Genomic DNA, 23,689 nt, shown 5'->3' on the forward strand with positions numbered 1-23,689 from the left:
TAATTGTTTGTAATAAGGCCCGATATGTAGGTTAGGGTGGAGTTCCAAAAAAAAAAAAAAGATGGAGATGTTTGTGGAAAATCCTGGGGCATGAAAAGTAGATAGCAATGATAAGAAAATATAGTGTCTTTAAAATAAAAAATAATAAAATAATAAATAAAATAAAATGTGGAATTTTAAGAATGAAAAAATCAGATGTAAATTTCACTTGCTGCCTGTGATTTGCGACCAACTTTTTTGAGCACTGTCCTACACCCCATGCTAAACTTTGCTCAAAACAGATACACTCTCAATAGGTGCAAAGAACATACAAGGATCTCGCTTTCAATTTGAGAGGCCAAAGGGCACCCATGTCAAGACGGTTGAGCAGATGGAAACAAATCCAAGATGAGCTCAGCTGCAGGCAACTATTGCATCCCAACTTGCATGTGCCTTTAACACATGGCTTCTGTGAGTAAGTTGGGAAGTTACTATTGAGCATTCTTAGCCAAAAAAAAAAAAGTGTTTCCTCTGGAGCATGTACAGACCTGCGTCTAGCCTGGAGTTCAGCGAGGAGTAAAATTGTGTAAAACGAGGAATCCCTTTTTGACACACTAAGGGTAGAAAATTCCCTCTGATCTCCAAACAGAAATATAAAATATATTTGTATTGTATTGTAGATAAAAGACTCTCGGGGACAGCCGGTCACAATTCACATTGTGTGACGTTGCCATTAACTTTGATTCCTTTGTACCATTTCATTTTCTTTCATACCATGCCAGAGAACATGAACGATGTGATAAGGTGTCATTTGGACTAAAGGTCTTTGTTGGAGGGTCACCGCTACTGATGGATAATTATTTTGTTCAATCATTCCCCTCTAGCTTTGTGTAAATTAAAGGCACTGGTATGATTGCAATGCATCACATAAATCTGCCGTGGCTGCTTTTTCACACTCCTCATGTAGAGTTGTGAAGGTGAAGCCATAAATTTGCAGCTTGGGCCTCATGTCAAAAGTTTCCAATATGTAAATAAATGACTGCATTTGCAACTTATGAATGGCCACCATGGGTCCTACTTTTTGGAGACGGGCAAACATGCGCTTGTAATAATAATGGCCGCATCTTTATTTTTTTTTTTGCTGCAAGGGTTCTCTCGATCCTTGCACTAATTAATAAAAAACATCCAGGCTTTATATTGTGTGTTGAGTAAGAGTAGAAACTAATTTAAAAATGTCTTACAAACCTTCTGCTGCACTCCCCTTACAGGTGAAGTATTCATACCTCTGAATTACAACCCACAGTGAATCATTCGTCATGACATTTCTTGGTCTTTCGCCCTCTTTTTGAAGTGTTAAGTTACCTTTGAAGAGCACAGCGTGGGCTCCTATGGTTTTATAAAGTGAGGTCATAGCGACTGACCCCCGAACTCTCTAAGGACATGTTTGGCTTTACAGCTAATCACTGCTCATCTTGTCATACTTTCCACTATTTTCCATTTGAGAGAGAGAGAGAGAGAGAGAGAGAGCGAGAGAGAGAGAGAGAGCCTTCACTCATTATTTTTTTTTTATTTTATTTTTTATTATTTTATCATTATTATTTTGTATTAGAGCTTTTATTTATTTTATGAGAGAGAGAGAGAGCTTTCACTTATTTTTATTTTTTTTAACATTTTATTTCTTATTTTATCATTATTATTTTGTATTAGAGCTTTTATTTATTTTATATGAGAGAGAGAGAGAGCTTTCACTTATTTTAATTTTTTTTAACATTTTTTTTCTTATTTTATCATTATTATTTTGTATTAGAGCTTTTATTTATTTTATATGAGAGAGAGAGAGAGAGAGAGAGAGAGAGAGAGAGCGAGAGAGAGAGAGAGAGAGAGCGAGAGAGAGAGATTTCTTTTCATGATTTTGTAGACAAAAGCGAGCTTATTAAATTGCAAACTAATATTTTGAAACATATTAGGAGCGGCAGTATGTACTACTCCATTTGGGGCTAGCTGACACAGACTCTGGAGCTGAGTCCAGCTGGGGAACGTTATTTGATTCTCAATGGAAAAAAAGGCCTTGAAAGAAGATGAAAAACATGACGGAGCACATCAGAATGTGATGTGCGGGGAGGGAACATCTGTAGTGCACTTTTGAGCCTCGGGGACGCAACAGCCGCGTCCTGCCATGGTCAGTAAAGGCTATTGTGATATATTGTGAGAAATCCGAGTAAGACTACAACACGGAGAAAAAAAAAATCAAAAAATCCCATGGCGCAGAACATTTCATACAAACAGGTCTACTTTGGGGACATTGTGCAAAAGTAGCTTTAGTATTTTCCATTCTCGCATATAAAGAGGAAATACTGCAGGTAAGACAGCATCGATAAGGTAACTTGACTGATCACATGGGTTAACCTGTGAAATAACTTCCCCCCCCCCCAAAAAATAACTTGAGACTTGCACATATGTGACTTGTTCCCATCAGTGGTATTGCGTAATTTAAAACACACGGCACCAAAAGTCTGACGTTCCCCAATTGATTCAAGATTTATTTTCATTCTTTGTGCTCACTTTGTTTCTCTCCGACTTTTCTTTTCCTCTGTGTTTTGCTTTACAAGTAGAGAAAAAAAAGAGAAGAGGAAAGAGTCCAAGGGCCACTTTTGTTGTTTGGATGTTTTTCTAAGCAAAACACAATAATTCACATTGTGGACAATTACGAAGCATTTGTCTGTTATTTACAGTCTGAACGCAGATGAAAGTGTTGCCGCACGATGCCGGAATGTTGTGTAAAAAAAATCACAGCAACACACACATTCCCAACCAAAAAGGAGACTCCCATTGTTAGACTCAAGATAAGTAAGCAAATTACAGTTCAACTGTTGGAACTCTCTTGCCAGGACACGACCAATCAAAGCAACGCTCACATCCAAAGTAAGCCATCCAAAACATACATTTTTGAACTCTAAATGAGCTGCACATCCCCAAATTATCTTCCCAACAACGTGAAAATGCCAATTGCGGTTCTGAAAATGATTGGATTGATGTTTGATGTCATTCCCTGATGGGAAACTCCAGACAGGTGCCTTTTAAACACATGCATCCTGTTTGGAATCCTTCCTAGTCTCTCACGTAAACATGCAACCATGTCTCTTCTCTTGAAATAAAAAAAGGACAAGAAGCAATAAATCAATCTCCGCTAAAGGGCAAGTCAGCTGAGGTAGCGTATAAATTCATCAAGTCATGTTTAACATGATTTACAATCTTCTCCAAATATAACGGGTTTGATGGCTCAAAAGACCTTGCGGCCAAACATCTTGAAGAGTGGTGAACTTTAGACAGAATTGTTGACTTGTGCTCACTTTGTTATCAGAGGGAAGCAGAAGCCCGAGGCAAGAAGGTTGGGAACCAGAATAGCTTTAGCTGTTAAAAATATCCTACAGAAGACACAGTTGCAAAAAAAATTTGTGTGCTTTAAATGATCATTTGAAAACACAAAATAGCCGCCTGCTGACTTAGTCATCAAACACTGAAACACAAATGTTTTAAGTGTACAACTGGTTTTGTGTGTTTATATACAGTACTATAGCTGAGTAGAGAAGGAAACCATTACAATGGGTGTGGTAAGCAACTCATCTGCTAACCTTGTCTTGTTTTCCTTAGCTGACATGAGGGAAGTCCCCTGTCATCATTTGTTAAACAGAGCTTATTACTCACACCCAGCCACCCACTCGCACAAAAACAAACACAACTGTGTCGTGTATCTATATGGGTGTATTTAGCGAAAAGGTTTCTATGCAGTTGTTTGGATTTCACAACGCTCTTGAAGCTCAAGTTACGAATGACCCTGACTTTTGGAGCTACGTGCAAAATGTTGCTAGAAATGCTAACTCGGGTTATGTACACGTTTTGTTCGGCGAACTGTCTTGCGCTATTTAACCATCTTTAGCTTTACAATTTGTTTCCTGGGATCTGCCAACTGAAAATGAGAGGCACATTTATATGATCTAATTCTTACCTATGTTTTTCTTCTTGTCATGTCCCCCTTTTGGGTTCATCTCTGCAGGACAGCTTAGTTCAGAAGACAGAGCTCCAATTTTTGGAATTGCAGAAGGTTGGATGACAGTTCCTTGGCTTGTATCAGCGATGACAGGCCGGGAGAATGAGGCAATCCTCTGCAAAATTGAGCCTACGCTATCTCCGACATCACCGGGGCCATGTTCCAAAGAGCCAGTAGCTCTGGGGCTGGAAGATTTGGGTGGGTCGGGATTCACTTGAAAAACCTGAGGCCTGGAAAGGGTTCCCAAGTGGACTGGAGATAGGGGCATGGGTGAGCATCTCACTTCTGGAACAGGAAAGGAGCCTGTAGTTGAATTGAAAACGGGATGAGGCGGTGCATCGGAAGAACTATCAAGGCTGCTGAGGGAAGCTGATGGGCTTGCCAAAGTGGATGGGGAGTTGGTACGATGCTGAAGGCTCCCGGTGCCTCTTGGAGGAGGCTTTGGAGGGTTGGAGTTGATGGGTCGTCTGATAACTTTTGCAGGGGATGTAACGGAGGTGGTGCTCACCAAGCTATCCAGGTCCAAGGGGAACTTACTGAGACGTGGAGTTTCTTTAGCCTTGGGTTGGGTAGTCTGGGGACTTGGATAATGATGACTGTTGGGACCACAGCTACTCTCAACTTCAAGGGAATTGGCATTTTGAAGCTGGCCATTCCAGGTGGCATTGGTATACCTCAAGCCAGGAGAAAGCAGGTCTCCACTTCTTTGTGCACCATCTCCACCATCACATATTTGAATATCTAGGCTGGGCATGGAGCCATGATTACTCCCATGAGGATCTGGTGCCCCCGTCATTCCTTTTCCCTGCTCCAATGCTGAGTGAAAAACAGTCCCATGAGAGGAGAACTTCTTCAAGTTGTGATTGTTTCCCAATTGAGCGCCTGCCTGTAGCTGCTGTTGTGGACTCAGATATGACGTCAACTTGTTAGGATGAAGTGAACCTCCACCAACTCCAGAGAACTCAAGGCTGGAAGTGGAGCTATGAAGGCTGTCATTGTCACTTCCTGGTCCACGTAACATGGAGAAGCCATTGTTGGGATTTGCCCTGCTTTGAAAGGACGCCGCTCGAGTCACAGAGGTGTTAATGGCCGGTTTGTTCACGGTTCCTCGATTGAAGGACAGACTGCTGACCACTGTACGTGATCTAAGGACTGGGCTGGGATTAGAACTTCGGCTGATATGGGGGTGGTACCCTGCAGAGCCCAGGTTGCTGATGTTGTTGAAAGATGAAGAAGGGGATTGTCCTCCTCGCCGATCCTCACCGGCTTTGTTGTTGCTGTGGAAGAAATGGGACGGCGACGGAGAGACGGGTGAGGAGGTAGTGGATGCCGAGGAGAAGGATGGTATATCGTCCACATCTTCGATGTCAAACGATCTCTTCAAGGCTGTAAATAAAAAGAATTGAAGTTGTTAGTGATGGATATTAACACTCTGGACAGAAAAGTGGATTTATGTCTTTGGTTTTAGAGGTAAGATTTTTCAGAGATTGGTTGCATCACCACTCGTTAATAGTTCTTTGAAACATTTGTGATCCATCTATTCTATCTGACAAGTGTGATTGCATTGTTGCTGCTTCCCATATCAGTCTTTGTTATTCTTAATCAAGACCTCGGAAAGGTGTTGATTTTAGTCGACTTCCTTTTCCTAAATGGACGGAATGAAGATGTCGGAATTGCTGAAAGGCATAAACTGTGATTCATAATACTCCAATTTCAACTGATGGTATGAATCCACACCTATGCTTTGAATCTTTGACTTTCCATCAAAACACACTTTAAAATGAAATCCATACGGTGTATACACTGTCCTAGCTCATTATTATATTTAATTTTCTCAGCTTTCTCTCACTATTGTTCAGGTTTCTTAGCATGAACGATCTTTGACACTTGCCTTTGTATGGCAATGGTGTCCCGTTCCTCTATTGAACACAAACACTCTACTTTCATACCGCAAAAACACAAAGAGGGGATTGAGGTTGGGTCTTGGGTTTTTGCAGGGTTTTGCGTTACCAATACCCAACAACTGCAACACGACATGATTGCGCGGGTTAGCTTAAGCAATGTGAAATTTTATGGTTAAAGTGATGACGTAAATATTATTCTAAATTATAAATAATATACCGTATTTTCCGGACTATAAGGCGCACCGGACTATAAGGCGCACCTTCAATGAATGGCCCATTTTAAAACTTTGTCCATATATAAGGCGCACCGGACTATAAGGCGCACCATTAATGCAATCACAATATAATAACTTGAAATGGTGAAAACAATAACAATATATCAATAATGTTAATATCACACAACACACAAAATAAACATGTAAAGCTTACTTTAATAAGTACAAAACAAAACAGTCAGATCAGTTAAGATAAGTTCCATCCATCCATCATTCTCCATTTGGTCCATATATAAGGCGCACTATCGGCTTTTGAGAAAATTTGAGGTTTTTAGGTGCGCCTTATAGTCCGGAAAATACGGTAATCATTTTTGAAAGATGCTTTGGAGTATCAACTTTACTAAAGCCTTGGGAAAAACATGATGTTTAATTTTGTATTAGTTTTATTGCATTTACAAAGTTTGTTTTGCTAGAGAAATGATATCAAGTTAATTATTTTTAGCTACTTGCTAATGTACCTATCAGTGTTCAGAGGGAATAATGTCATCTTTCAAAACTTTCAAACCTGACCCAAAAAAGACAAAGCAGGGCATTTAGACTTTAAAGGAGGGAAGAATTTGTGTGGATTCATAGCGCTAAGCCTAGCAAGCTAAACTGTAACTCCACAAGCTTTCACATATAATTTGAACTCAAAGAGTCTCTATATGTTGCACGACCGGACCAGTGACCTCTCAGTGCCACACAGACACACTCATTGACTTTAAGGCATATTGACAGTGTGTTCATGTTACATACTCAGCGAATTTTATGAATGAGCTTTTCATCCGTTTGAACTGAATGCATTTTTTTATGTGAAATTGCAAAATGTGTACAGAAAGTACTTTATTTTCAAAAGTATTCTACTTTGAAAACAAAACCATCTAACACAAGGCACTTTTTGATTCCATGAGGTAAATATTTCAGTGGTCTATTTTAAAGCTGCCATTGTTTTCAATCAGTGCTTTGCGCTGAGACCGACTTCCTGTTGCCTTGAAGTGGCTCCAGAGGCCTTATCATCTCTTTGACGGCTGACAGAAGTAAAACTATGGCATCAATAAAACGGGCCTTATGTTCATTTGTTAGCTGTTGCTATTTGAGACACCATTCAAATCACTTTCTGTCATATTTGATTTAATAAAAATATTGTTTCTTGGAAGTCAACTGTGTTCACACCCACAACGGCGCAAATGCCCGTTTTTAATCGCATGTGTCTGTGAAAATACCCAAATTTCATCTAGCTCACCTCACCTTGCCTAGTTGGACACCTTAAAACTGTGAGCAGTGCTTTTCTCTGATATTTATAGCTCAAGAATTGGACTCAAATGAATAAAAAGTACGTAAATAATGATCGGTTGGGTTGTGGCTTCACGCAAACATAAAAACACATAACAAAGTCCAATTTGAGTTCCTTCCTGTGAGGACTCATGGCCTCGGAAGGCTCCAGGCAGGCTGGGAGGTGTGTGCCTGTGTGTCTGTTGACGGCTGTGTGAACTCACTTGGCTGAGGCTACGAGTGCAAACCTGCCCTAAGTGCAAGAGATAAAGAGTCCCGGTATCAGGTAATTGCTGGCACCCTCCTGGAGACTGGAGAAATAATTACGGTGGCAATTGCTCATCAGGTCTCTGCATTGCGTGTGTTTGTGCGTGCGTGTTTGCGTATGGTCTATTTACTCTAAACTCTACTTCCTTTTTTCTCACAGTTGTATCGAACCTAATCTCTTAAAATTAGATTATCTCCCACAGTACCAATATTGTCATTGAAATGTTTTCCTTCCTTTTGTTCTCATCTTAATGTAAAATTGAGTGACTTATTTTTTTTTTATACTGATACGGAAACTTGAATATTAATTATAAAATACCTGCTTGATTCTAAAATGTTTATTGATGGTGGAACGCATTATTTCTGTGATTTTCAAACCCAAACATCTTGCAGGTTGACCAATACTGTAGTATAATGTACAGTGCTTTCTTGTAATCCTTGGAAACGTTTGACATGAGTTTTGACAGCTGCGCGATTGTCAAATAAAGAAAGTCAAAACACTGGACAATAGTTCCTTTTACACTGCCATCTTGGGAAAGGCGTGACAGAATGTTCAGCGATAAGGCATCAGCAGAGTCGTATCTTTGAATAAATAGCACTACCAACTTAGCATCTCCGTTACGGAACGCTCTAACACTATTGAAACGTACCCACTGGGTGGTATTGTTATGAAAACAAGTCAAGCAGCCTGATGGTGGACATTGCGCAATATACTCATACAATAGCCAATTATTATTATATTGTAAATGGGACTCAGGTTGCATTCACTGACCAAACTTAGGCTGGGGAAAAAAGTGAAAAAAACAAAACTAGCGTATGGCCTTAGGTTTATTAGCTTAACTGCATTACAATATGAACATGGAAACGTTTGTGTCTTCTGCATCGTTATAGAGACTGACAGTGACAAATGGAAAATTGCCGTTTACATAAGGGTCACGCTTGAAATGAGCTCATGTGTCTTCTTCCGGTAAAGTCAGTAAACACAGAAGAATGACGCGCTGCAGTTGTTGCAGCTTTTGGCAAAAGGCCCTGAGAAGGGAAAACATGGAACAACTGCTTGCTACTTCTCAGGGTCAAGATCATTAATGACATCACGCAATGCTCGAGACTAATTGACGATTTCAAACTAACTAATTGGCATTTGCATATTTTGAAAACACAGCTATGACCAGCCAGATGGATTATTTTGAGAACCAGGGGGGCCCAGTTTGTTCTTTGGACACACAATAAGAGGAGGCCCAGTCCAGGCATGTCTATGACCGTCCTCCCCCTATTTCTTGCAAATTCCATACAGGTAACCCTGACAGATAAGGCAACATGTGAACAGACAGACTTTGCGAGCCCATCCAGTGAGTATCTGTGATAACAGTCATACAGACACATGCATTAAAACAACTCCAATTTAGCTAAAGCACATCTGGAATACACATTCCAAAGAGCTCTTTGCAATGTTTGAACACTGAAAATGACACAGGGTGAGGCAAATACATGACCGCTGCTTATGGCTATTTCAGATATCTGGCAATTATTAAGCACCTGAAAAATAAGACAGATGCAATCATGGATTAAATGACCCGTCAGTCAAAAATTGGATTTTACAAATGTCACCAGTCAGCCACAGGATGATTACAATTTGGACACTAGGTGGAAAATGCTAAAGGCCTTCTGACCTGGTGTTTGTAGGTGTGTCAGCCTCGTAAATAGTTTGAGTGTAACACACCTAAGATGGGAGGATCATGACAAAGTAAATGAGGGGAAACCATTCAATGCTTTATGCTGTTTCATTTTCAAACCACCACTGTTGAGTTGCATTGACACTTCTGTGCCTCCTAATCTGCAGACATTTTTTTTGTAAATCAACATTTTAAGACTCGTGTGCAGCTTCAATTTTCAGGGGAAAACAATAATTTTTTAATCCAATCATCTGAAAACTGTTTTTCCTTATCTGTACAAACGACTTAATCTACACTAATGGTTTCGTCTCCCCTCTTTCAATGGCTAAAATGTTTAGGGTGTCTTAAGCAACTTCAGACATGCCGGGATAAAAGACAGCACACACTGATGTCTTGCCAACTTCTGATCCATTAGAGAAGAATGGCCTGGCAACCAGCCACATCAGGTGCTACCTGAGCATGTGTCGGGTTAGGGACCCACTTGAGACAGATGCCCCCTTAAAGAAATAAATAACCAATTAGGTGGAAACACTGACAGATTCACAGTGTTAGAAGCAACTAATAGGAAGTATTATATGCAATTACCTGTATTACATCTTTCTCGCTGTCATTTTACCAACCACTGACAGTCTGGGTCCTTGTATGATGTGCTCACCACGTTAGTACAAGCTGGAATGTTTTTGTGAGGACAGCTTGTCGGGAACAAAGACAACGAGGGCTATGTGTTTGTGATTTGGTGTGTGTGTGTAGGGTGACTGGGTCAGTAAGTCATGAGACCCTCTCTGATCTCTAGCAGTACCAGAATGTGACAGGGACTGTGAGGCAGCTTTTGGCCTCCCTGGCCTCTTCTAATCTCCCGGGTCAGCCAAAGGCCTGAATGCTCTGTTGTCTCAATGGCCTATCAAGCGCCTTGACTTTGTTTGCAGGTTCACGAGTGACACTTTGGAATTCATATTTGATATTTATTATTACGGGTGGTTTAAAACACACAATAGTTTTTTTTTATTTAGAAATAAAAATACACATTTTGAATTATTCTTATCATTTATTTATTTATTTAAATGATTTTTATTTTTTATATATTATTATGATTATTATTATTTAAAGAAATGCAACAGCCCCTTTTTGTCATTTCGAGGTTTCCACCTGATGTTTCACCTTCATGGGCATAAGTCTTTGGAACGCTATTTCTCAAGGAATGCCAACTGTTGTTTGGTCCATAGGCTCAAACAGGAAACGTCACCCACACAAAGGCTAATAAAGAGTTTTGTGTGAGCCGTTCTTTGTCTGTTGCCTTGTTGTGCTTTCATCAGTTGATGGCCAAGCACTTTACAAGATGGAACACCATGGTGCGTATGAACTGACATGCATTGCAGACATTCCTTTCCTTTGATTTTTTTTTTTTTTGGGCCACTTGACTTTTTAAGACTGACAAAAAAAATCTGTGGTGTCCATAAGCCTTTTACAGTACAATTGTGAAAAAGAAGCTACTGTGGCAGTCTATGGCTCAAGGCTACACTAATTTGTTTAGAAGCACAAATCAACACCTGTCTTAGTAAAGGAATGTGGAAAGAGAGTTAAGAATGAAAGGAGAGAGGGCAGCTTTTGTTGCGCTGGCCCTGCGGGGCCTCAGGACAAGATGGATCACCCTGATGAGGAGCAGGAGTGTGCCGCTTTTGACATCTGCTTTTCTCATGATGGAAATGTCCACAAATAAAAACATTTGATTTTATATTGTTGTCTTGGTTGTTTATCTCCAATCATTGGACAAAAGGAAGAGCAGCAGCTATCTAATAGAAAGCAGAATTTTGATATGACATCTATCTATCTATCTAAAATTGAACATATAAAGTACATATCTGATAATAGATAAGAGAAGATGAGGTGAGATATGGAAAAGTGAATGTCAGTCAAGCAAGCCGACTGTATGTGGGTATGAACATCAGGATGTGATGAAACAGAGTCAAACAGGGTGTCCATTCACAAAGCCAAATTTCCTGCAGCTGAAGAGCTGCTATTGTCTACTGATGGGATGCATATGTTCTCTCTCACACAGAGGGTTTTGTTTTTGTTTGTTTGTTGGTCGCTTACCTGCTCGGAGTGTTTTACATTTAACTCTAATGATTGTGAATTCATAATGAGGATGTTTTGGGAGCAAAGCATTTATTTGAGTTTTTTTGTCATACTAATGTCAAATTGAAGGCCTGGGTGGAAAATCCCACCCGCCATATTGTTTTATGTGGCTGGCTGAAGTAAATCATGCATCTGTCTAGTGTGCCACAAATGCAAATTGTCATCACTTGAAGCTTTTTTTTCCCAAAACCCTCTTTAAAATACATTGAACAAACTATTTTCTTTGACATCACATTTCAAAACGAGTTTTCCAATTAAGTGTCCCAAAAAATTTATATTAAGTTCATTGATGTGTTTTTTTAAGTTATTTTATTTTTTTTAAACGTCAATATAGGAGGTCATGCCACTCCTGTGCAGCCCCAATGCAGACAAGAAGTCTCCTCTTTGCACTGAATGAACAAACAGCTCAAGGGTGCAATTACACGTTTCCTTTTTACTACAGCAACAAAACGAGCGGCAGTAAAGCAATTCAATATTACAACTTCACATACCTTCAAAATCTGATAAAATCCCTTCAAGGTGGTCATTCACGGAGAGTGCCGACATCCTGTCTAGTAAAGAAGTCTCCGTGATGCCACTCCAAGTCTGATGAATGAAGTTTTTTTTTTTTCCTGGTCTCCAAAAGATTCCTAAAATATTGAATGTTCAAACCAAATGAGAGCTATTGACTAATTGGCAGGAGTAATCTGCGCTTCTACTGCTGTCCCGTCGCGTTGTGGCCACTCACTGGTGTCCGATTTGGCTCCAGCAACACTCGGTCCCAGTCACAGTGGCCCGCCCCCCTTGTAAGCCAACCCTCCAGCCGCCGACCCCCGGACTCAACTGGACCCGAGGGGGACGTGTAGATTGGGGGGGATGGACGGATGGATGGATGGTGGGCGGAGACGCGCACAACACCTGGAAAAATCCCTCAATCAAATTTCTTTCTTACCTTCCCTCCAGCCTGGTTTCTCCCCTTTGGCTACGAGTGGGACGAGATGTTTAAGTGAAAGCCAGTAACTCTGAAAATTGATGTTTGCAAACTTTTGAAATGGATTCAGGGTTAATTGCCTTCATTTTTTTTTTTTTTTTAGTCAAAGAGGAGAAAACTTGAAGTAGTGGTCCTCATAAAAGTTGCGGATGTGCGACTGTCTGGATGGAATCAAATCATGAATTACTAAATGTGGGGCAGATGTGCTAACCAAAATGGGGCAGAAATAAATGGCAGTGGTGGGATTTGAACCCACGCCTCATGAGAGACTGGAGCCTAAATCCAGCGCCTTAGACCGCTCGGCCACACTACCAAGCATACATCGATGCCATTAAATCTGAGAGTGATTACATTTATTGTGGCGGTCTTCAAACTTAACTGGAGCTCGTAGGAGGGAGCACATAACTCCAATTCTGGTCTCCCTTCACGAAGAATGATGTTTCATTAAACAAGGCTGCTCTCTATCGATCTTCAAATCTCGTCTGAAATACATTTGCATTCTTTGACCTTTGACTCCTGAGACAGCATTTTTGTGTTTTTATCTTGCTAATTTATTGTTTCAACTTTTAATGTGGGAGTTTCGCTTTATGTACAGCACTTTGTATGCAGCTGCGGTTGTTTTTAAAGTGCTCTATTAATAAAGTTACGTTTAGTTGAGATGTTTTGGCAATATAACCGCCCCCCCTGAGGGCAATTATAGGTACATTCTGGCCTGGGATGAAGACAACTTTTATGACCCCTATTTTAAAGGAAACTAAGCATATAAAAGATATTTATTTTATCGCACTCTAAAAGATTCTCAGATGGCCACTCAAGCTAAGAAACTGACAGCTGCTTTGGCATTGTTCACAGCTTTGTTCAAATGGTCCAGTGAGTAGCAAAAATGATCCTCATGGTCCGATCCAAAAGTCCATTTACAATACTTGGATTGAGGATTCCACAAATTGAATAGCTATGGAGTTGTAAACCCCAAAATAGGTTTATCAGATAGCAACACTGATCTATTTTAGATTCAGTTGAATGCATCTGCTGTTCAAGAAACTTCATGTTGGTCAAATACTCCTGTAAACAACTCAACTTCTTCTGCGTGACATAAATAATGGGCCCACTAAACACTAAGCTGTTTGTGTGCATGTGTTGGCATGCAAACACATCAATCAAAACCGACAGCCGTGATGATCAGTGTTATGATCTTATTCTGGTCAAAAGACTGAAACGTGATTGTACATGCAGCAATCATTTTCGGCGGTAATAGTTTGCGATGGGAACAATGACCTCCAATTGACCATCATCAACATTCATTTGGATGTATTTTTGTCAGTGATGCAATGGAGAGTATTAGCTTGTTGACTGAGAACTATCTCAAAATATGATTGACGACACTTTTGTTAGTCACACCGTCTGTCCGTCCATTTTTGTAAATGCTGATTAAATAGTGATATTATTTTGAATTTTTTTTTTTATTTCCTAATTCAGTGGTTTTCAAGTGTGAGACTAGTACAAGTGGTACGCAGGCGCCCTCTATTGGTAGGCCACACTCATTGATTCAACTATTTTATGCTTCTGAACTTTGCCACTATTTCAAGTTTGGAAGCGGAACCCATTTGTGGTTTTAGTTGAATCAATCATGAAGTCCTGTGACATTTCTCAAGTAAAATTAAGCATTAGTTACACTCATCCCCGATGCCACAGGCCATGCAATTAGAGAGGTTTTCCAAACCAATTTTTTTTTTTTTTTTGGCGGCTACCTGACCTATGCCCAACCAATTCACTAGATAGAGACCTCATGCTACGATCGAGTTTAAACGTTATTATTAAATCCGGACAGGCTGAAATTTCTTTCCCAATGACCGCAAATGGCGCTGCTTGGACTGCTGATGAGTATGTCCACATTAAATCACCGCGTGATGTCTTTTTCATCAGTTACACCTCTCTATGCATACTGATTGAAGCTTCAAATATTATCACAGCATTTAGTCTCTGCAAAGTGCAAGCAAAAAAAGGATGGAACCTGAGCCAATATTGCACTTCATAAGGACTATGAAAATATTTCTTACTAAGACTCACAACAATGACTCGTTACTATTAGATGGACATATTTGTCTATTTAGGTGAACACAAGTAAAAACAAATTGAAATGAATTCATTGAATTTTGGAATGGTTTTATTGAATTGAATTTTTTATTTGTTTTAAAAAAGTGAACCCATAGGCATCCAAACCGTGTATGGTGGTGTTGTCACAGAGCTGTGACAAACCTCCTTGGTCCTGTCTGCTGTGATTTATATTTTGCTCGCACAATATAAATAATGGGCCTCTATTCTCTCTGTACAACGTGCACGCATGTACGCCTCTGTGCATTTGCACAAATTAAAGCTGGCACAGGATCATCCATTCCAGCAATGTCACCCTGTTCTCTGCCTGACGTATTCATGTTTTATGGTAGCAGAGTACAAATTGCTTCCTAGTCACCAGGTCACACATTTTACCTGGGTCACTCTTAATGAACTTTTATATTGCAGCTACAGTATATTGGTCATTAGCCAAGTTTAGCATTGAGGCTTTTATTTCTATTTATTTATACTGTAAATCAGAGGGATTTTTTTGGGGGGGGGGGGCATTTTCAAGTTGTTGATTAGCTGTTTGCTTAAAATGGAAAACGTAATTGAAAAGAGCATAAAGTAGAAGGGTTGGTCCAGTTCCACATTTGTATTACAGCCTTGTAGAGGTCTGCATGACCCTCCGCAGATGTGCTTCCCGATTGCAGGCACAGACGTCTCTTCTCGGGCAGATGAGGCTGACAGCCTCGAGACACCTCGAAAGGGGAGAAGCCAATAAGTGAGCTAGTTAACAAATTGTTCTCTGGCCAAATGGAAGAGCTGCTGGCTTCTGTCAGATAAAACTTTAGATGGAATTCCATGGACTCAAATAAAATTCATAATCAATATCTCAGCAGTTTCAATGACGCCCTGCAACTTTGTACGCTTTTAGAAAAGCAATCAACACATTTCTGAACTTTTTGAGAGAGGTACACACCTACCAACAAAGGCTTTTCACGTCCGTGCAATCAAAGTCAGCAAGGCCTGAGTCACGGATTTGTCTTGATTGATCTATATTGATCCGCATTGAATGGGCAGGCCCAGGTTTTAGTTCCTACCGAAGAGGAAAAATTCGCTTTGACCTAAGAGACGACATATGACGCCGCTCTGATGAACTAATGGAAAAAGATGGCCTCGTGAACAGATAAGGAACATGGCCCTCAGGCAGTCGAAAGAAATTCACTCTTAGTGCAACCCACTAGTTTTTATGATGGCAAAAATTGGACCCTGGAAGACATTTCTTCCATTTTCATTTCAGTGGAAACTCAGAGGTTGAACAGCAACTGCTGGTGAACTGTTCTGATTTCACATAAATGTTCTGATTTCACAAATTTTCCTCAGTTGTTTCAGACATTTTGTTTTATCATTCGAAGGAATATTAAAAGCAGTTTTCTGACAATAACGTTTTTACAATTACTTCAAGCTTTTTAGACTGTGCCAGTTTATCCCAGCATAAAAAAATAAAGCATGTTCATATTTTTTTACAAGGTTCCGTACATAATATTTTATTTTGAAGGTGTACTTATACAGTTTCCGGTGCAGTGGCTTCAGTGCATCTCGCTAGCTTTACTGTCACAGCAGACACAAGCTGGAGAGCAGAAGTGCAGCGCGAAGCGCGCGTGGGTTCCTCCAGTAGTGACAGTCTTCCTCACCGCGGAGTATCCAGAGGTGTGCAACCTGGTGAGTGGAGCTGCAACACAACCGACACACAAAAAAAGATCTCTTCATGGTGTCTTGAATTACATTTCACTGTCATAGGTGCGCTTCCGCACATTGGTTTCCGTGGCTCTTCAATTTATTTGTTGTTGATGTCTAAATGTTTTGCATGCATTCTGGTGGCTCTAAGGAATAAAATGCAATCAAGAAAAAAAGAAACTTAATTGCTGTTAGTAGCCCGCCAAGCTTGATGATTCCTGTTCAGCTGCTCCTTTCGGACCTCTGTTGGGACTGTGCCTACATGTGCACTTGCCATGTTTGACATAATATCCCCACAAATCAAAGAGGGTAAGAATTGTGTATGAAAGTGATGTATGAGTTATAGCTGTTTATTTTATTTTTATGTGACACACTTAAGTAGAAGGGTAGACTAGTGGTTAGTTGATCTGCTTTCAGGGGTCAAATCTCAGGTGAGGACTTTGCATGTTCTCTCGTATGCTCTCGGATGAATGAGAATGGTAGATATTTAGTATTTCTTGCAAAAACGGTAATGTCATAATTTGCTGATTGAATCATAATGTCATTGCAAAAAAACGGTAAAGAATCTCGTTCACTCCAGGGATGGTCTGTACTGCCATTGTTAAAAATCCATTATTTCTCAGTACTCTATATAGTCTGATTTTATTTCTCACTTTATTTCCAATATATATTTTTAAAACATTTTCTTGTTTTGGTGATTCCACCGTTAAATCATCAGAATTGTTTTCAGGCTTTCACAGAGCTTGCTGTGATCATTTGTGTTGTTGTAGGGCTGCAACTGTAACAGGCTTGGTGACCCCGGACCCCAAAGCGGTTCAGTTAATGGCTGGATGAAAACAATAATAGAAACCTCCAACAGAAAATGAATACGTTTAATTTTGAGTACTCAAACCTCTGCTGTTTAAGAAAAATATTTCTAATATGTGACCACTTTAGGCACTCTGTGGTAGCATTTTTTTAATCAAATAGTGTTGAAATGTGATGATGGTTATCCAAGCATTATTTTGTTAAGTGCAATGATCATTTTAACCATATGGGGGAAATACTGAGGCGAAATCAATATGGACTAATTAAAGCATGTAGGGAGAAAGCACTCTTGCATGGCAGACATCTTTCATGTGGTAAATATGCAAAAAAAGGGAGAGAAGCATCTGCTGTTTGGCTGGCAACAATCTGCCTGTCATGTAGGCAGGGACCATCTATTGATTGCCTCATGAAAGTCCAAAGAGCCTTTTGCATGCCGACAGACTGCCAGCACCAATTCAGCAGTAACCAGGCCCGGGGAGAGCGTTTAGCAGCCAGTGTTTGAGAGTTAATATTGGAGCCATGTGGAAAATCGTGTTCATTTACATACGCATTAATTGGAGTTTGCGGAAAATGATTAGACTAATGGTGACACAAAGTCGATGTTAATCAACATGGCTCAGTATTTCGGCGAGCATTGTTAGATTTTCAGAAAATACTTTTTGTCTATTTTTCATTACTTTGCCAGTTATGTCCCACTTTGCATAAGGAGTGTAGAAAAGGAAACTCAGAGCGAGTTTCTTCTACTCAAAAGTGAGTAGGGGGTTGCTGAGTCTTTTATTGACAATATAATCTTTTGCTCCGCTTGGCTTGGCAAAGTCACTCCAGCACAGAAAAGATTTACATTCCCATCACACATGATTTTTTGTTTTTGTTTCAGAGAGCAGAATGATCCACTTCAGCCTCTGACAATAGATGTCTAGAAATGTCAATTACTTTTTCACCATAGTGAGGAAGAAGTATTGTCTAAAAAGATGCTGCCCAGTCAGATTAAAGTTAAGACTCAGCAAAGGGCGATTAAGAAATTTTGTTCTTTGTGACAATCAGTACATGAACAGCTCGTTTTTTGTATGAACATTCTTTTAGTTGTAATTTATGAAAGCATTTGTACTGTTGAGTCGCAGGTGTGGCCCTTGCTGTCATGTACGCCATCATTTCTGGCAGAGGCGATAAATGTCTAGTGCCCCCCACACCCCCCCCCCTCAGTCCTCACTCTATCCATCTCTCATTATTAATATTTGTTGTTGCTGCGTCAACAAAAGCATATCCACCTCTCTCCCGGTTCTCTGCCTTCCGGGGGCCTCCCTACTCGCCTCCATCTTCTAGGAAGCAGCGGCAGATATTTCTCATCTTTTTTCATTCCACCCCCTCTTTAATCTGCCAGCAAGTGATTAAAATGTTCCTGCCGCTACCACAGAGGGACACCGACAGAGACGGCAGCAGCTGAGCCCAGCAGATGCATACTTTTGTTTCATGGGGTTGGACAAAAGACGTATACTACAAACAAAGATGTCATTTTCTCTTTCCTGTTTACCACACATCAGTCTTCTGGCATATTAAAAAAAAACCATTATCACTGCTCAGGGTCGCCAGTAATTAGGACTTGAATTGGAGTGTAGGCGTAGGATTTTCTTTTGGATAATTAGCATTCCTCATAATATTTTAATTAACATGAGTGTATTTACCAAACCGAACAAATCTGTTGTAACAACATTGTCATACACATGCAAACAAGTAACAATAGCATGGAAATCATCTTTTTTGCCAACAGTTCAATTCAAAAAGAGAATACATGATATATATAAATTTCCCAACGTACCAAGTGAAATTTGAACATAGTTTTGTCCTAACAAATAAGAGAAAATCCAACAGAGATTGTGTGTATTTATAAAAATAAAATAAAAACAAAATGAAAAAAATAATAAAAATAATACAAATATAAAAACTAATAATAATTAACCCAAGACAGAGGTGTGCATTCACACACTGTTCACATAGACTTCCCTCCTGCTGGCGGGACATACCATTTCCAAAAAGGGAGCTCATATCACCATCTCTATAATGCTTCTGACCTCGACTTGGGACGTTGTGAGTCGGTGGGGAGAAAATTGAATGCCAAAATATCCAATCATTAAACTAAGTTGTTATTTGCCTGGTTGAATAGGCTGTGAAACTCTTCAGGACCAAGGCCAGGGCCAGGCTATCAACTGTAGACGAAACTATGCATTTATGGTGGATTCTCACTGTGCAGGGTCATGTAGGTCCCCTAGTGTAATCAATAGCAGTCACAGCAGGTGGGATGCGGAGGAGAATGCTAACAAGTCTATGTGTGTGTTTGTGTGATCGTGCCAGAGCTATGTGCTGGTGGTAATACTGGCAGAGGTTTAGCAGCCTTTCATGTGATGATGGATTTTCTCTCAGATCTGGGCTTTTGAGCATATACACGCTTTGCATTAATAAACAAGCATGAGACTAATCTTCATGGGCTTCACGGTGCCTGGAAAAGTAGCATCTAATGCTTTCATCACCTCAAAGATGAATACAGTGTCACCTAAGCTGCCTGCCTGATTTTTGTTCAGTGGTATTTATGAGGCAGCTTTTAGCTTTTCATCTTGAAGAAGGCGCCGGCTTCTTTGTAATAAGGCGGAGGGAGGCAAATGCAAAAGTCGCTGCTGTTATTTTGGAAAGCACAAAGAAAAAAATGCTCCATCAAAAAACAAATGACTTTTCAAGTCAAATACATTGATTGATTGACATTTCTCTTAATTATCATTCATCTTACTTGACAGTGAGACCATCTTTATCTCTCTAATGCAAGATCTTTGCTGCGTGGAGATCTTGCGATGCAGAGATTACAGCTCGCTCGAAACTGCTGTACGTTTATGAGAAACGTCCATCTTTGTGCACCATTGAAGATTTAATCACTTGAATTTTTATTCACGAGAGTTTTTATTCAAACCGTTTACTCACACAAACAATCTTAATCAATAAAACATCCCAGTTGAAAATAAAGCTCTGCTTTTCTTTTTGCATAGACGATTCAAAATGAGTGCATTGACCATCTGCTGATGTGTCGTTGCTCTCCCAGAGCCTCATCCAAATGGAGGTGTGTACTAGCTTGTCACCTCCTATCTCCTCCCCATTCTTGACACTGTGCCAGGAAACACAAATCTTGATGGATTGACGTGAACGGATGTGCGTTCCTGGAGATGCTGCACGACCTGTGCCACGTCTGCATGCTCCACATACTTGCACAATTGGTGGCGGACTAAAATACGTATAGTGTGTACTATTCCAGTCGAGACCAAATGTATCAAATAAAAATTAAAGTCACTTGGGTACCAGAAACATTTGTATCGTAACATCTCATCCCAAATTAGTCTCTTAAAATGGGCATAAGCTTTTTCTCCCTGCATCCGGTTGGTCGATTATTTTTTACATGTCGTTTGATGTTGCATCCTGGCTGGTTCTTCGTTAGGAACTGGCTCAAACCAGATTGAGTCTGGCAGCACAACATGCACTGAAAGCATTAGATAACTTGGACATCTACCTCAGTCCTGGCGCTGTGTTTGTGTGTGTGCGTATGAGAAGAAGACAGAGCGTGGAAGGGGATCAGCAGCATGCAAAATGGTTCTGCACATCAAAGGTTTTGCTATGATACACGCAGAAGCTCAGTGTCTCTGCCAGGAAAGGCCACTGCTGATACGGTGTGTGTGTGTGTGTGTACGTGTGTTTAAATGCTCGATCTCTCTTAAGATACTAAAGCTGACGCCTTCAAATCCACCCAAGAGCCATCTTCAAGCAGACACTTATTTCTTATCATCTCAGTGGAGATTATGTCCACGTGTGCTTCACAAGGATGGATTATTTACATACACGTTCCCATAGATTGCGCAATGACATTATCGTGTTTTTATTTCGTTTTTTAGTGAAGCTCCATGAACGTGCAATTCTGTGATGTCATCTTCAGTGATGTCATTTTGTTGCTGCAACACACCATTAGGTGTTGAGTTACATTTTAGTAAATGCGGCCACCTCGCTATCTTTCCTCATGGGTAATTATCAAGATGGGAATTCAGATTTTTTTTTCTCCTGTGGAATATTTGCATACCGTTTGAGTACATTAGCATGTCCAATACGCGTATGCACAAGAATGAAATCACGCACATATGCCATCATTTATCTCCAGTGAGACCAATTACCCATTGATTCAATAACTGGAACTACCACAGCTGTCGGTGGCAGCCACGTGGCCATGGAAGGGTGATTTTATGTCTGTTATACACATATACATACATAGAATCCATTGAACATGAAATACACAAGGCTGCATAAGTGTTTGAATCTCTCTGAATAATTATAAAGGTTCCCAATTGTGTGAGTTTTTAACAGCAGAATATAATTGTTGGCCAAAAATGGTAAAACCAACACATTTTAACTTAAGAAATTTGTCTTTCTCAAATTCCATCTAAAGAGCAAAATGTGTGTCTGTGCTTCTCTATAATACACATTCAGCCATGTGTGGGCTGTCTAATTAGTGAATGTGTCTGGTCGTGTTTGCGTGTATGTGTGTGTGCGTGTGTCAAGGACCCCAGAGGATGCTGTTTTCCTCATTTGTGGTGACAAATAGGCAGCCTTTGGAGAAAGGGCGATGTGCTGTGCTGCAGTTGACCCCTGACATCTCATTTGGACCTGATATATGGCGCAGTCACAGCCTGCTGTTTCCCATCTGATGAAATGACCAGGTAGCGTTCAGTCTGAACAGTGGAGAGCTACTCCAGCACAGCATGACTGACTAGATGTAAGCATGTGCCCCGCTCGTTCTAATGCTAGATTGTATGGCACATTGGATCCACGTCTGCCTGGATTTGATTGTATTACCGATTCAATTTGGTTTGTGTGGGATGTTTTCATCAGGTGACTTTCCAAATCGGGCGCTGACCATGGTACTGACCCCAGGGATAAATTAATTAAGACTGTAGTAGAGAAATTACTTTTATTTTTTATTCTTATTATTGATATTTATTTTTTACATTTTGTTTTTATTATTTATTTTGAAATTATTCGAAATTATTTCGATTCAATTTTGTTTGTCTGGGATGTTTTTTTCTTCAGTTGACTTTCCAAATCGGGCGCTGACCATGGTCCTGAACCCCGGTACTCAACTAGCCCCAGGGCTAAATTATTTAAGACTGTAGTGTCAACAGTCTTGGAGAAATGACTTTTATTTTTCATTTTTATTATTTCTATGTATTTTAATGTATTTTTAATTTTTTTTAAATTTATTTCAAAATCATTTTATTATTCTGAAAAGGGGTCGAGAAAACGGTTTAAAGTTGAAACCAATAGCAGTCAAATGTTTTGCTTGGCAAAATTGCTACAATGGTTCTGATGCCATTATGTTACATAAATTAAAATTATACATGGAGCGAGACATCCAGTACTTTTCCCTAACATGTACTTTAGAATTTGCAACAAGATAAGCGATGCTGAAAATGGATGGATGGATAGTAATAAAATGGCTCTCCAACGCCTGTAGTTTTCTGTACTCATTCTCTTATCCTCCCACTCCCACAGCATTTGACAGTCTTATCATTATTCTTCCTCCAGCTTCACTTGCCTATTCTGCGGCCTGGCTAATCCAAACTTAATCAGAGTATGCATACATCGCCGTGCGAGACTGAGATTGGGAGGATGGAAGAATAAAAGAAGAATGGCTTGCCAGAAATGCATGATTGAGGGGAAGACAGGTCAAGTAAAAATAGGGAAAGCATTGAAAGCACGACACGCCCGAAACAAAGAATCTGACGACCGGAAAAAGAAATATAGATAAATGGGGAGAGATAGTGTCATCCAAAGATAAGTGCGTAAGCAATTTAGTAGGCACGATAGGAGCATTTCTCAGAGCAGATGATGCATGTCTTATGTAAAAAAAAAAAAAAAAGCAATATTTAATATGATGTATTTGTAGGTGATTTAGTAATCATTATTATCATTATCTACTTTTGACAAAAATGAGTTGGACAGCCCTGGCTTAAAGCAAAGAAACCTTGCACTCATACACGCTGACTCCCCCTGTCCTACCAGACAAAATTATCTTCGGCCGCACAGTATTCGAGATATCTACAAATCTTCTAGCAGAGGTAATAAGCACATGTATCAAAACTATTGCTATTGCTTTTTCTATCAGCCCAAACCAAGAAAGCTGTTTGAGCAGTTCATGCGAGAGAGAACAGTCATCAGTCAAGGTAGCACTTCGACTTATTCAATTAGAGTCCTCATTCAGAGATCGGCTGAGTGGCAAGAGGGACGAGAGTTTATAATTCTAATCAGGCAGCCCAAACAGTGTGATAAATGACTAAATTAAGGGTCTCGGAGTTTGATAAATGTTGTTGATTACAGAGGCCGGTCCAATCAAGGTCTTGGTTTCTCTCAGAAAGACTGGAAAAGAACTGTTTAAGTAGTCAAATGGTAACTAAGGAAGGAACTATTGTCACCAAAATAGGTTGGTAACTTTAGTAAAATGGTTTTGGAATATTGATGACTGAGCATATTGAAAGGTATTCACGTTTCTTTGTTATAGCACATTTGCA

General features: G+C 40.0%; 2 protein-coding genes and 1 non-coding gene across 3 annotated transcripts in view; 1 reads left to right on the forward strand and 2 right to left on the reverse strand.

The window, feature by feature from the left end:
• Positions 1–12,282, reverse strand: part of sept12 (septin 12) — a 28,288-nt gene extending 16,006 nt beyond the window's left edge. The window contains exons 1-2 of the mRNA XM_037256309.1: positions 12,022–12,282; positions 3,986–5,413 (exon numbers count right to left, since the gene is read on the reverse strand). Of these exons, the coding sequence (XP_037112204.1) occupies positions 3,986–5,413; positions 12,022–12,076 (1,483 nt within the window). The 5' untranslated portion in view covers positions 12,077–12,282. The remainder of the gene's footprint in view (positions 1–3,985; positions 5,414–12,021) is intronic.
• Positions 12,283–12,731: 449 nt separating this feature from the next.
• trnal-uag lies at positions 12,732–12,813 on the reverse strand. The gene has a single exon. It is a non-coding gene; the product is annotated as a tRNA-Leu (tRNA).
• Positions 12,814–16,182: 3,369 nt separating this feature from the next.
• The window catches only part of rbfox1 (RNA binding fox-1 homolog 1), a 69,021-nt gene continuing 61,514 nt past the window's right edge, over positions 16,183–23,689 (forward strand). The window contains exon 1 of the mRNA XM_037256377.1: positions 16,183–16,277. The gene's annotated coding sequence lies outside the window, so the exon portion shown is untranslated. The remainder of the gene's footprint in view (positions 16,278–23,689) is intronic.

Source organism: Syngnathus acus, chromosome 8 (assembly GCF_901709675.1).
Source record: "Syngnathus acus chromosome 8, fSynAcu1.2, whole genome shotgun sequence".
NCBI classification, from domain to species: Eukaryota; Metazoa; Chordata; class Actinopteri; order Syngnathiformes; family Syngnathidae; genus Syngnathus; species Syngnathus acus.